At 37.0% G+C, this 15,051-nt stretch overlaps 1 protein-coding gene across 27 annotated transcripts in view; it reads left to right on the top strand.

Annotated features, from left to right (window-relative positions):
• The window catches only part of SEC31A (SEC31 homolog A, COPII coat complex component), a 78,670-nt gene that overhangs the window by 17,188 nt on the left and 46,431 nt on the right, over window positions 1-15,051 (top strand). For all 27 annotated transcript variants that reach the window (XM_053595343.1, XM_053595273.1, XM_053596362.1 and 24 more), the window contains exons 8-12: window positions 4,082-4,181; window positions 5,828-5,989; window positions 6,179-6,331; window positions 12,579-12,812; window positions 13,859-13,933. In XM_053595343.1, the coding sequence (XP_053451318.1) occupies window positions 4,082-4,181; window positions 5,828-5,989; window positions 6,179-6,331; window positions 12,579-12,812; window positions 13,859-13,933 (724 nt within the window). The remainder of the gene's footprint in view (window positions 1-4,081; window positions 4,182-5,827; window positions 5,990-6,178; window positions 6,332-12,578; window positions 12,813-13,858; window positions 13,934-15,051) is intronic.

The raw sequence follows: 15,051 nt of genomic DNA, 5'->3' as shown, positions 1-15,051 counted from the left end.
GTATACCACAACACTTTGGGACAACCTTGAAACTTACTATACATTTCATTCTTTGTCAGGATCATTATACTTCTAAAGATGACTCTTCTGTAATATTTGATGTCAAGCAACAATTCAAAAGTTTTATTTCTAAGTATTTATTGTAATTTAAAGGCAAACATTTTTGATAAATTAGATAATTTATTCTGCTTTCAATTTTTTTTTTTTGAGGCAGAGTCTCACTATGTCACCCTTGGTAGGGTGCTGTGGTGTCACAACTCACAGCAACCTCAAACTCTTGGGCTTAAGTGATTCTCTTCAGCCTCCCAAGTAGCTGGGACTTCAGGTGCCCACCACAACGCCCGGCTATGCTTTCAATTTTAATAAATATGTGGGTGCTCTTACCTGATGTAGGTATTTTCTTGTGTTAGTCTTAGTATTGTTAAATTTAATGACTAATTTAGCAAATTTCCTGTCATTGGTACTCAGATACCCAGAGTGTTTATGTATATTTGTTCAATGTTCTTAAACAAGAAACACATTCTTTTTAATGGTACAGACAGTCCCTGGGTTATGAAGGAGATAGATTCTGTAGGTTTGTTCTTCAGTTGAATTTGTATGTAAGTTGGAACAAGTACGTTTACCTATTACCTGTAATAGCCTCCGTTCGTAAGTGGAAGCCACACACCAATCGTTGTTCGTAACTCGGGGATCGCCTGTATAGTATTTCCTAAGTACTTTTGGGCTTATTTTTTCTGTCTTGTTCAGGGACATATAGACTATAGCGTTATATCCCTTTTTCTTGTGAGTTTGTACACAAGGGAGTCTTTCTTTTTTTTTTTTGTGTGTGGTTTTTGGCCGGGGCTGGGTTTGAACCCGCCACCTCTGGCATATGGGACCGGCGCCCTACTCCTTGAGCCACAGGCGCCACCCGGGAGTCTTTTTCTTTTTTGAGACAGACTTTCTTTTGCCAGGGCTGGAGTGTCTTGGTCTCAGCCTAGCTCAACATCAACTTCTTAACTCATAGGTTCTGGTGATCTTTCTACCTGAACCTCCTGAGTAGCTGGGACTATAGGCACCTACCATAATGTCTGGCTAATTTTTTCTGTTTTTAGTAGTGATGAGGTTCTTGAGAGACCAACTCTTACTCAGGATGGTCTCAAATTCCTAAATCAAAGGATCCTTTCAACTCTGCCTCCCAGAGTGCAAAGGATTACAGGCATGAGCCACCAAGCCTGGCCAAGGGAGTCTTAATAAGAAGAGTCTTTATTTATTCAGCAATCTTATTAAACATATACTCTGTACTAAGTACTATACTAGGATTCAGTAAAAAAGCAGACAAAAATCCTTGCCTGTAGGGAGCTTTGAGATGGCAGCTAATAGTTAATAGTATAAATACTGTTATTATCCCATTTTACAGATCAGAAATTGAGCTCAGCAAGGGTTAAACTTGCCCAAGGTCATATAACTAGTTAAGTGCTGGCAAACAGTATGATCCCAGGGTCCATTTTCTTAATACTTTACCAAGTTTAGGAGTGGTCATAATTTTTCAAGATACCATGCCATGGGCTAGGACCAAATCGACCTCTCTAGTTCTCAGTTTTCCTCCTGTAATAAATGAAAGGTTGAATTGTGTGATCTTTAAGTTGCCCTCTAGCTCTGCAATTCTGTGATTTTTGAAAAAATATTTTTGATAAATTAAAATGTAGATGTTCTCTAAGATGTCATATGAAAATAGATTTCTTTCTTTCTTTTTGCAGTTTCTGGCCTGGGCTGGGTTTGAACCCACCACCTCTGGCATATGGGACTGGCGCCCTACCCCTTTGAGCCACAGGCGCCGCCCGAAAATAGATTTCTTAAAAAAGCATTCTTTGACATGCCTAGAAACTTTTGGCATGCATGATTGCATTCTGAAGGGGGATGGAGTTATAAAGTACATTATTTATGCAGTTGGGGAAATTTGAATGTGGACTACATATTAAGAATATTATTGCATGTAAATAATAAATATTTTTAGTATTTAACTATATTATATAGTAGTTACATAGAAAAATGTTCTTATCCAATAAATAAGTAAGTGTAGGGGTAATGTGTTATGATACCTGCAATTAAGCCTCAAATAGTTGCTATATCTAAATTGTCCCAGTATGAGTGAGTGTGGGTCTGTGTGTGCCCTGCAGTGGAATGGGATCCTGTCTAGGGCTGGTTCCCACTCTGCTCTCTGAGCTACCAGGATAGACTCCAGCCACCAACAACCATGAATGGGAATAAGCAGGGTGGAAAAATGAATGAATGAATCCAACTTATTGTAAAATAAAGATTTATAACATACATAATGATGATACAAGTGTGTAGCAATAAACAAGTGCTGTATAAAATGCCTCCATGATCCTGCCATGTTGATTATTTTTGAACCATGTGGTGGTTGGAGGTGCATCTTACAATTTGGACTTTGCAAACATTTATTCCTTGGTTTAATTCACCACCACTAATGGCTAGTGTTATATGTAGCAGCCCGTATAGCCTCTGGCTAGGAGGAGTGAGTTATTAGAAATACCTGTATAGCTCAGTAAGGGAACACCTAGGTGGAAAGGGCTTGGAGAGGGATTTAGCGCTCCTAACAAGCATGAGAGCTCGCCAGATGAGAGCAGTGGTGAATTGGCAGTCTCTACACCTGTGGCGTTGAGAGGCACGAGATCAGCCAGTGTATTAGGCTGGAGGAGAAGGCAGTGGGGAGCATGCACATTCTATCACGGACCCGCTTACTCTGACTCTGTCTCTTCTGCCTGCAGACGCCAGCCAGGCGTCTCTCTGCTGAAGATTACCAAGCTGTGCTATAAACTAAGATCTATCTATTCGAACACTGCTTTACTCTCTCTAAGACACACTCTGTCTCTCCAGCTAAAGTAGTTAGCCCTCAGGTACCTAAGAGAACTGTACCTGAGCAAGGTAATTTAGCAGTCTGCGTCCAGAACCTAGTTAGGCTGGGCCCGTAACCTGGCCCGTTCTGGGCCCTGACAAGTGGTGTCAGAAGTGAGGCGTGACAGTTGTACATTAGATAAATAATTCTCTTACTTGTTTTTATTAACCTTTCAGAAGTATATATATAATTCACATTTATTTCCGTGCTTACTATCACAAGTATTTGGGGTCTTTATTTAGAAGTTTGGTGATGTTTTTGTGGTCAGAAGTATGCTTTAAGAACTTAGTTGTTCTTTATAGCAGTTAGCCTATGATGAAATTGGTTTTAATATGTGTTGTTTGTGCTTTGGTTTTAATATGTGTTGTTTGTGCTTAAAGTTATAGTTTCCAAGAACTTGTCAGTGACATTAAGTAAAGATTTCCTACCTATCCATAAATAAAATATTTAATGTATATATCTCATTCTTACACACACAATCTCTCTGTAATTTTTTTTTTTTTTCTTTTGAGACAGAGTCTCACTATGTTGCCCTTGGTAGAGTGCTGGGGCATCTCAGCTTACAGCAACTTCCAACTCTTGGGCTGAAGTGATTCTTTTGCCTCAGCCTCCCAAGTAGCTGGGACTACAGGCACCCACCACAATGCCTGGCTATTTTTTGGTTGTAGTTATTGTTGTTTGGCAGGCCTGGGCTGGATTCAAATCCATCTGGTCCCTAGAGGGTATGTGTATGTGTCTGGTGTATGTGTCTGGCACCCTAGACGCTGAGCTATAGGTGCTGAGCCAATCTCTCTATAATTTTTATACAAGTAAGATAATTTATGCATGTAGTTAGATAAGAATTTTTCATTAATCATGAATACTATATAATAGTAAGAAGTGGATTTCTACAATATAATTTTTATCTACATACTTTTCATCAAAATATGGTCTGTAATTTATTATTAAATAGTCTGTGGTGTTGGGCATTTTAAAAAAAATTTTTGCTATCAAACTGTATACATTGAACATCTGTGTCTTTGTAATGATCAAAGAGTATCCACATTAGTAAGTTGCTTTCTAGAAATACTGTATTAAAGTACATGTCTGTCAAGAGTGTATGTCCAAAGCTTAGACAGAAACAATTTGAAGTTTGATTTTCCCAAGATTAAAAATTTCCTTGTCCCTTTGTGTTTCTTATAGGGGGATTTTGGCAATTGCTTGGAGCATGGCAGATCCTGAATTGTTACTGAGCTGCGGAAAAGACGCTAAGATTCTCTGCTCCAACCCAAACACAGGAGAGGTATAGGGAGGAAATGCTTCTCAGCCTTATAGTATTTGTAGCGTATTATTTCTGGCTACAAAAGAAATTTTCCATATGGATTCGCTAGTGTATTATTCTGTGAAAAGTATATGGCCTTGTGTCAGGGATTTTATTAGGAATCTTATTTAAACTCAGCTATTTCAACCAGGAATTTTTTTCAGTCTTTGAAGTAGTATTACTAAAGCTAATAATCATCCCCTCTCATTTCCAATAAAATGTATTTATCACCCACACTCAGAAATACTTAATTGGATTTATTTCATATGTGATTTATGGAAATGGGCATTGTCGGTATAGGATGGTTTGAGGTTTGGGTCTGTGGCTGCTTTATCATTCCTGAAGATGTCCTGCACTTTTGGAAATCAGTAGATAGAATTTTTCAGTCTCTTCTGAATGATGAGGCAGGAATATAAATTACTGCTTTTATACTTTTGCCTTTTTTATATTTCTGTGTTGCAAGTGCTTTTGTAGTTATTCTGATGGAATACTGATAAAAATAAGAGTACCTTCATTAGATTTTAACCTATATTGTTAAAATGAAAACAAGGACTTTAGTTATTTGATTTCTGACTTGAAATTTTTAGGTGTAGCAGTGTATGGAAACATTGAAATTAGGGGAGACAAGAGAAAAAAGTTAAAATAATTAGTAAATTTTACCTCATGTAATTTGTAGACCAAATAATAATCATCTAGCATTTTACACTATGGCTTTCAAAATTCTGCTGTCATTTTCTCAGTTATTTGTGTGCTTTGATTTTGAAGGAAGAGGTGTTTAGGGCATGCTGCAAGTAAAAATGTTAGTTTTTTGGTTCACATGCAAAGTAGGAATAGGCAAGTGATTTAAGTATCAATAGCATCAAAAACCTAAGTAGGGTAAATATCTTTTCCTTTAATTATTTTTTTTTATAAAATAAAATGTTTTTAATGTCCCATAAAGCCAAAGTTAAGTTCATTTGAATTATTTTTTAAGGCCGAAATGTACACTTTATGAATAGTGTTACTATCACACTAACTTTTGAGTTAGCAACAATCACACTGTTACATAGGTTTTATATCGGCCATTTTCTATATTTTTTTCCATGCCCTTTTATTTCTAAAGAAAGCTGTTAATGCTAAATTCTGTTAGAATTCTGCAGTGGTAGGTTTGGTGTGTATAATTCATGTTTTCTTTCTTGACTAAAAGCCAAATTTCTTGGTGAATTCTTCCCTCTCTAGATTGATTTTAAAATTTGATTTTTAACTAACTTAAATATGGTTGTTTGGGTCTTTCCAAACAAAAATGTTCAACAGGACACCATTGATCTTTTAGGGTTTCACAAGCTAACTCTAATGAGAGTGTTCTTTCATATGCACATTAAAAACAAGGAAATTTCAATTTTTAAGATAGCCTTGTTCAAATCTGTTTGAAAATTTAAGTTATATTTCTGTTTATTATAATAACTTATTATAATTAAACATTCTTATACTTAAAGAAGTCTTAGTACTATTTTTCCTGGCCAAAGGCACTTTCTGAAAGAAAATGTTTCATTTAGATGTACTTGTTGACCACATTAATGCAGGTGTTTTGCTTTCATAGTGGTTATACCCTTTTCTGAGTTTTGTTACTTGTTTTTTTGTTGACCTAGGTGTTATACGAACTTCCCACCAACACGCAGTGGTGCTTTGACATTCAGTGGTGTCCCCGCAATCCTGCTGTCTTATCAGCTGCTTCCTTTGATGGACGTATCAGTGTTTATTCTATCATGGGAGGGAGCACAGATGGTTTAAGGCAGAAACAAGTTGACAAGGTAATAGGAAGTGTTAAGGTTTATTTTATCATAACACCTGAAAAAATATTCCTATTGTATAATGATTTTGGTGATCAACCTTGCTGACCAATTGTATAATTGTGAGAAAAAAATTCCTTGGCTATGACTTGAAAGAAATGAGACATAGTTTGTGTAAGTTACAGATTCTTTTCTTTTTTCTTTTTTTAGCTTTCATCGTCTTTTGGGAATCTTGATCCCTTTGGTACAGGACAGCCCCTTCCTCCATTACAAATTCCGCAGCAGACTGCTCAGCATAGTATAGTGCTACCGCTGAAGAAGCCGCCCAAGTGGGTCCGAAGGCCTGTTGGTGCTTCTTTTTCTGTAGGTGGATTTTGTTTTTATGGTCCATAGGCACAAAGGACTTTTCATAGCAAAGTGTTATTATGGGGTCACTCAGATGGAAAAAAGTTTGGGTTTAAGATATGTTTGTATGTTTTTCATCATTCAAATTGTTTCTCCGAAAAAGTGGGGCCTATTCTGTTTTTCCTTATTTTAAAATTGTGGTAAAATGTACCTAGTGAAATTTATCACTTTAACCATTTTTAAATACACAGTTCAGGCCAGTCATGGTGGCTTACACCTATAATCCTAGTGCTTTGGGAGGCAAAGTTGGGAGGATAGTTTGAAGCAAATAGTTTGAGACCAGCCTGCGCAATATGTGAATAGTGAGATCCCATCTCTACAAAAAATTTAAAAGGTTAATGAAGCACGATGGCACACACCTATAGTCCTAGCTGCTTGGGAGACTGTGATGAGGATCATTTGAGCCCAGAAGTTCAAATTTACAGTGAGCTCTGATCTCACCCTTGCCAGCACTCCAGTGTGGATGAGAGAGTGAGACACTGTCGCTTAACAAAAACAAACCCAAAGTCCAGTGACATTAAATACATGCCCACTGTTGTATAACCATCACCAACATCTATCGCCTTCCTCCCTTATTTTAAAAACTTGTCTTCCTTCTCTTTCTCTCCTTTTCTTTTTTTAAAATGGGAAGGAAATATTCTCTCTCCTTCTCTTCTTCCTTCTAATTTTTCTTTTAATTGCCAACTTTTTTTAATTGTACAACACACAATAGTATGAAATTAATCATCATAACCATTTTTAAATATATACTAAACTAGCATTAGCACATTGTTCTGCAATGGGTCTCTAGAACTTTTTCATCTTATGAAACTGAAACTCTGTATCCCTGAATACCAAATCCTCATTTCTTCCCTCTCTCTCAGTTCTTGATAAGCACATTCTACTTGCTGTTTTGGGGAGTTTGACTACTTTAAATAACTGAGGGTAGACATAAAGTTCATGTGCAATTTAAAATAATTTTTCTTTTTTTTTTTTTTGTAGAGACAGAGTCTCACTTTATGGCCCTCAGTAGAGTGCCGTGGCCTCACACAGCTCACAGTAACCTCCAACTCCTGGGCTTAAGCGATTCTCTTGCCTCAGCCTCCCGAGTAGCAATTTAAAATAATTTTTAACGTAGTAAATTGCACACAAACTTTATGGGCACCCTGTATTAATGGAATCAAGCAGTATTTGTCTTTTTGTGATTGACTGATTGCGCTTAGCTTAAGGTCCTCAGGGTTCATCCATGTTGTAGCTTATGACATAATTTCCTTCTTTTTATTTATTTATTTATTTTTTATTATTTATTAATAAGTCATAGCTGTGTACATGAATGCAGTCATGGAGCACCATACACTGGTTTTATATACCATTTGATATATTTTCATCATACTGGTTAACATAGCCTTCCTGGCATTTTCTTGTTATTGTGTTAAGACATTTATAGTCTACATTTAGTAAGTTTCACATGTACCCTTGTAAGATGCACCATAGGTGTAATCCCGCCAATCACCCTCCCTCCGCCCATCCTCCCCCATCCCTAATTTCTTTCTTTTTAAAGGTTGAATAAAAACCCACTGTATGTATGTACTACATTTTCTTTATCCATTCCTCTGTTGATAGACATTTAGGTTGCTTCCACCTTTTGGCTATTGTGAATGAATACTGGAATGAACATGGTTGTGTAAATCTCTCTCTCTCTTTTTTCTTTCTTTCCTTTTTTTTTTTTTTTTTTTTTGGTTTGTTTTTGTTTTTTTGTTTTAAATATCTCCTTTAAATCCTGTTTTTAGTTCTGTGAAATATATACCCCCTAGTAGGATTGCTGGACATTACACTTACTCTCTTTTTAAGTTTTGGAGGAATCTCCTCCGTGGCTACACCAGTTTACATTCTCACCAACAGTGTGCAAGAATTGTAATTTCTCTACATTGTCTCTAGTGCTTGTTATTTTCTGTTTTTTTGATAATAACCATCTTAATATGCCTGGGTGACTCAATTTGATTTGCATTTCTCTGAAGAGTAGTGATGTTAGATATCTTTTTTTTTTTTTCTTTTTTCTTGTAGAGACAGAGTCTCACTTTATGGCCCTCGGTAGAGTGCCGTGGCATCACACAGCTCACAGCAACCTCCAACTCCTGGGCTTAAGCAATTCTCTTGCCTCAGCCTCCCGAGTAGCTGGGACTACAGGTGCCCGCCACAACGCCCGGCTATTTTTTGGTTGCAGTTTGGCCGGGGCCGGGTTTGAACCCGCCACCCTCAGTATATAGGGCTGGCGCCTTACCAACTGAGCCATAGGCACCGCCCGATGTTAGATATCTTTTTATATGCTTTTTGACCATTTGTTTATTTGTTATTTGTTTATTTTTTAGAGACAGAGTCTCATTTTATTGCCCTTAGTAGAGTGCCATGGCGTCACAGCTCACAGCAACCTCCAACTCCTGGGTTTAGGCAATTCTCTTGCCTCAGTCTCCCAAGTAGCTGGGACTACAGGCACCCACCACAATGCCTGGCTATTTTTTTGCAGTTTGTCCGGGGCTGGGTTTGAACCTGCCACCCTTGGTATATGGGGCCAGTGCCCCACTCACTGAGCCACAGGCACCGCCCTATTTATTTATTTATTTATTTATTTATTTATTTATTTTGAAGAAATAACTATTCATGTCCTTTGCCCATTTTTTAATCAGGTAATTTTATTGTTACCGTTGAGTTGTAGGAGTTCTGTGTATATTGTGGATATTAATCCCTTGTGAGGTGTATGGTATGCAAATATTTTCACCCATTTTATAGGCTACCTATCACTCCATTGATAGTTTTCTTTGCTGTATGGTAGTCCCATTCGTCTAATTTTGCTTTTGTTGCCTGTATTTTTAGCATGAAAGCTAATGTCATGAAACTTCACCCTGTTTCTTCTAATAGTTTTATAGTTTTAAGTCTCGCATTTAGGTCTTTACTCCATTTTGAGTTTATTTTTGTTTATGATGTAAGGTAAGGATCCAACTTTAGTTTTTTGAATATCAATGTCCAGTTTTCATAATACCATTTATTGAAGAGACATCTTTTTCCCATAGCATAGTCATGGTGTCCTTATCAAAAATCATTTGACTAGGCTGGGCACGGTGGCTCACGCCTGTAATCCTAGCACTTCTGGGAGGCTGAGGTGGGTGGATTGCCTGAGCTCATGAGTTCAAGACCAGTCTGAGCCAGAGCGTCCCTAAAAATAGCTAGGTACTGTGGTGGGCGCCTATAGTCCCAGCTACTTGGGAGGCTGAGGCAAGAGAATCCCTTAAGCCCAAGAGTTTGAGGTTGCTGTGAGCTATGAAGCCACAGCACTCTACTGAGACCAACACAGTGAGACTCTATCTCAAAAATAAATAAATAAATAAATAAATAAAATCTCTTATAGACAGCATATAATTGGACGTTGGTTTTTGTTTTTAAATCCACTTGGTCACTCCGTGTCATTTGATTGGGGTGTTGATGTGTCCTGTCGTGATTTTGTCCCCCTTTTCTTCTCTTGCTACCTTCCTTTGTGTTTTCTTAATTTTTTTTTTACTGATACGCTTTGACTGTGCTCTCAGTTTCTTTTGTGTATCTTTTGTGGATATTTTCTATGTAATTTTAGTGTGGATTACATAAAATGTTGTTGTTAGTTGTAATAGTCTATTTGAAAAGGTCATGAGAATGTCAGTAACACAAAAACTCTGCTGTTTATGTCTCCTCTCCCCACTGTTATCAGCGTCCCAAGTTACTACTTTTATGTTTTGTATTATTAATACAGTTTTATAGTTATAGTTATTTTTTATGCTTTTGCCTTTTAAATTCTGTACCTTATTAATGTGACACAATTATAAAACTTGTAGCTGTTCTACTGCCAGTCTAATCAAATCCCTACTATACATACTGATAGAAAGTGATCCTCTTGGTTATCTTGCCTAAAATATAGATACTAAACTTATTTAAATCCACCCCCACTGCATTTTTTATTGTCATAAAGGAGTTATTCACATTATGTAATTCTGTGTATTCTTATTTCCACAAACTGCATCATCTCTGCAGTTACATTACTTTAATGATTGTCATTCTAGTAACCAGTCTCAGAATTCTTTCTTTGGCCTCCCATATTCAATCTTCAAGTCCCAGGATTGATCTCTTTTAAATCTCTTGGATTTATTTCTTCCTTTTATATTGCTAATGCTCTGCCTAATTCTTCATCTTTTTTTTTTTTTTTTTTGAGACAGTCTCATTTGTCACCCTCAGTAGAGTGCTGTGGCATCACAGCTCACAGCAACCTCCAGCTCTTGGGCTTAGGAGATTCTCTTGCCTCAGCCTCCCAAGTAGCTGGGACTACAGGTGCTTGCCACAATGCCCGGCTTTTTTTTTTGTTGCAGTTTGGCCGGCGCTGGGTTTGAACCCAGCACCCTCGGTATATGGGGCCGGCGCCCTACTCACTGAGCCACAGGCGCTGCCCTCTTTATGTTTTTATACTAAACTCTTCATTGATTGATGTCTATTGCTTGTTTCTGCCCCTCCAATTTATATCACTTACTCCAGATTTATTTTTATAAAATAGACTGTTAGTTACATGTTCCGTCATTATAAATCCATTCTTTGGATTTAATCTTATTTGTCTTATTTGGTCTGCTGTACTGTCTGCACTTCTGCCTTTGAATATTTACCATTGTTTGGAACCACTTTCTCTGACGCTTCATCATCCATTTAACTAGTTCTTTTCTTCTCTACATAATCAGAACATTTTTATTATAAAATTACACATGTATGAGCTTTAAAAAAATCCATCTGTACAGAAAAAGGGTCTGTCCAGCTGACCCTTTCTCACCCCCTGATGAATATAAATTACATGAGAACAGAGACTAATTCACAGGTATGTTCCCAATGCCTAGAGTGGTGCCTGTCAGATGGAAGGTGTTTGCTGTATATTTATCATTGGACTGAAAAGTGAACATCTTCCTCTCTCATTTCCCTACCTCTGCTCACTAGTACTCAATAAATAATGCTCCTTTCTTGAGTTTGGAACTCAGTAGAGATGAGGAATCAAAATAACTTCTTCAGTACTGCTAACAGGTACTTGTTATGTTTAGTTTTTTTATTTCATGTGAGTTTCTTAACAATAATGATTTGTGGCTTTTTTTTTTAATATCTTGGTCTTTTCTATAGTGTCTGATATTAGAAACACCCTAAACACCTTGACCTTTAATTGGATAGTTTTGTGTAAAGGCCTTGATCCTTGGACAAAACATTACTGAGTGTGAAAAACAAATTTGGTCCTATGTTTCCTCCTTTTTCTATATTTTTTATGAATATATTAATCAGATATTAACTAATTACACAAGAAAAGAATAAAACCAACACAGAGCCTGCCTTGAAACTTAGGGCCTAGAATGGAAGGTAAGACAAAGACATATAAGTAGCTAATAGTTGAATCAAAAGAGATATATACTGTGCTGTGAGTATCTGGGGTGAATGGTGACATCTGCCAGGGCCTTGGAAGAGTAGTGGTATGAGTGTGTAGAAAGTAGTAAAAACAAGTGGCTGAGAAATTGTGGGGCACAGAAAATAGTGCATTTCATCTAGAATGTGGATTATGGAGAGGAAGAGTAAAAGGTAAAGGGGGGTCGGCCTGTAGTCCCAGCTTCTCAGGAGGCTGAGGCAAAAGGATTTCTTGAGCCCAAGAGTTTGAGTTACTGTGAGCTAAGATGCCCTGGCACTCTACCCAGCTGACAGAGTGAGACTGTGTCTCAAAAAAGGTACATAAATAGCCGGGCGCAGTGGTTCACGCCTGTAATCCCAGCACTTGGAAGATTGAGGCAGGTGGATTGCCTGAGCTCATGGGTTTGAGACCAACCTGAGCCCGAGTGAGACCCTTTCTCTAAAAAATAGCCACAAATCATGTGGTGTGCTCCTGTAGTCCCAGCTGCTTGGGAGGCTGAAGCAGGAGGATCACTTGAGCCCAAGAGTTTGAGGTTGCTGTGAGCTAAGATGCCGTGGCACTCTACCAAGGGTGACCAAGTGAAACTCTATGTCAAAAAAAAAAAAAAGATACATAAATAAATAAAGGGTAGAGGTCAGATTGTGGAGTATGGGAGAATGTATCAGCTAATGTCTTCCAAGTTGGTATATGTTTAGGCCACCATTCTTTATTTATAATAAATGCATTTTTTTACTAGTCTGTGGTTAAAACTGATTTTGTTGATTTGTTCTTCTGTAGTTTGGAGGCAAACTGGTTACGTTTGAGAATGTCAAGGTGCAGTCTCAGCAGGGGGCTGAGCAGCAGCAGCAGCAGCGTGTGCTGGTCAGTCAGGTTGTGACGGAGAAGGAGTTCCTTAGCCGGTCAGACCAGCTTCAGCAGGTGGTTCAGTCACAGGGCTACATCGCTTACTGCCAGAAGAAAATCGATACCTCGCAGATAGAGTTTGAAAAAAATGTGTGGTCCTTTTTGAAGGTAAGTTGGTATTTAAAACCATTTTATTTCATTATCTGCAAATGTTAACTATTCCTGTTATATTCTACTGTGTTCCTGTTAAAGAAACAAGTGAAAATGTGTGATTTCACTCGTTTTTGATGAAATTAAGAAACTACGAAGAGCATACAACCTATTTTCTTATGTCAAGGATTTTTTCTTTTCTACTTTGAAAAGCCTAATATGAAATACTGTTTCTGTAAGTTAAAAAACAACAATGTAATAATACCCTTGAAGGAGAGAGACATAACATCCAGCATACCTCGTTTAAAATTAAAACATAGAGCTTATTATAATAATTCATAGAATATTTAATATCTGTAGTAGATCCATTTACAGAAAATGAGAAAAGAGGAAAGAGGCATAGTGGAGAGAGGTTGTAGGAGTCCTTAAGAGGAGTTAGAGAAAAAGCATTCTTTTTACTGAGTTGGGTTTTCAACAGTAGAATAACTAATAGAATTTCCTGGTTTGTCATTTTACCTTCACTGGAATGTCTGTTTCTTATTACAGTTGCTGAATTTTCCAAGGAAAAGCAGTCTTAAATACAATAAGTTTAAATTCTAAAATTAAAGAATTTATTTTTATATTTTGTAATTGAGTATTAATTTCGAAAAAGAAATTATGTAGGACATAGTATATTCCACAGAATATGAGTTTTGTATTCACTTAAACTTTGAACAAGAGTTAGTTTGTGTTTATAGTTGCGTCATAAGTTTATTCAACCAGGATAATAAATTAACTTGTGTACTTAAAAAATTATTTATTTATTTATTTTTTGGCCGGGGCTGGGTTTGAACCCGCCACCTCTGGCATATGGGACCGGCGCCCTACCCGCTGAGCCACAGGCGCCGCCCTTAAAAAATTATTTTTTAAATAACTGCTTTTTGGTTTTTTTTCTAATAGTGACTCTTCAGAACGATATAGCAGAATTTACTATTTTCAGTAGTTCTCAGAATTTGATCAGTTCTTATAAACATTGCCCCTTTAAATGTAGATCTTTATTTCAAGAATATGTCTTTTTTTAAAAGGTAAATTTTGAGGAGGATTCTCGTGGAAAATACCTTGAACTTCTAGGATACAGAAAAGAAGATCTAGGAAAGAAGGTAAACTTCTGGGAAAGTATTTGGCTGTGTTTATACAAATAAATATTTATATATTGTACTTTTTAAATAAAGTTCTACACAGATTATCTCGAATCAGCCAGTAAATATTTAATAAGAATTTGTGTTTGCTAGCATTTTTGAATACATACTGTTAAATGCAAAACTTCACATTATACCTAGATTTAGAAGCTGCCAGAACAACATTTAATTCAAACTTAATTGTCAGGAATCATTGGAGCCTTGAATGATAAGACACTAAAAGACTCAGACCTTGGAAATAACAATGAGATTTTAGTAGGGTATGTAACCAGTGGCCCTGGGGAGAAGAGAGAGATACTATTAGAGGTCACCCCAGGTTCACTACAATTTAGGTGATGAAAAGTAGGGCATTATTTCAGGCTATCACAGTTTGGCACACAAGTCTCAAACTATGTATTGAGTTGGTCCAGCTAATAAGTAAATAATAGATATTTCAGGAACAGTAGCCATTTATTGTACTGAACCTGAATAAACAAAAAGTTCAAGTCATCTACTTAATAGTTTAAAAAAAAAAAATTCTCCTTTAAAAAGAGCATGCTGGACATGGTGATTCACACCTGTAATCCCCACACTTGGGGAGGCCAAGATGAAAGGATTGCTTAAGGCCATTGCTTAAGTTTGGGGAAGATAGGGAGACCCCTCGTCTGTGCAAAACACTAAACAACTCAATGAATAAAATAAAAAGTTGAAATCATATTGCAGTTTTTAGTGTTCAAAGAGGGGTTTATTTATCATTCTACAATGTTGATATCAACATCAATAGCAGTAAAAATGCTTTGACTTTGGAAACCTTGAAGGCAATATTTTGCATTCTCTGATTATGTAATTTGTTTGAGCCTTTCATCATTCTTTGGAAATGACTAAAGTTTTCTATAGCATTACGGTGGTTGCATACGTGGTACAGGTTAGATACTGTACTCTGTAGGTACACATTAAAGATTAGTGCTCCTTTAACGTGAGGTGGATTGAGGATCACATCACAGCCTCCCTGCTCAGGAGCTGTGTGTCTTTGCTCACTCTCTTAGAGTTTTTATTTAATTTTATTACTAAACTTGTTGATGCTATAACTTTTTTAGGTT

Source organism: Nycticebus coucang, chromosome 1, assembly GCF_027406575.1.
Source record: "Nycticebus coucang isolate mNycCou1 chromosome 1, mNycCou1.pri, whole genome shotgun sequence".
In the NCBI taxonomy this organism is placed as follows: domain Eukaryota; kingdom Metazoa; phylum Chordata; class Mammalia; order Primates; family Lorisidae; genus Nycticebus; species Nycticebus coucang.
The sequence above is the reverse complement of the archived record's forward strand: the minus strand, read 5'-3'. Positions and strand labels throughout refer to the sequence as shown.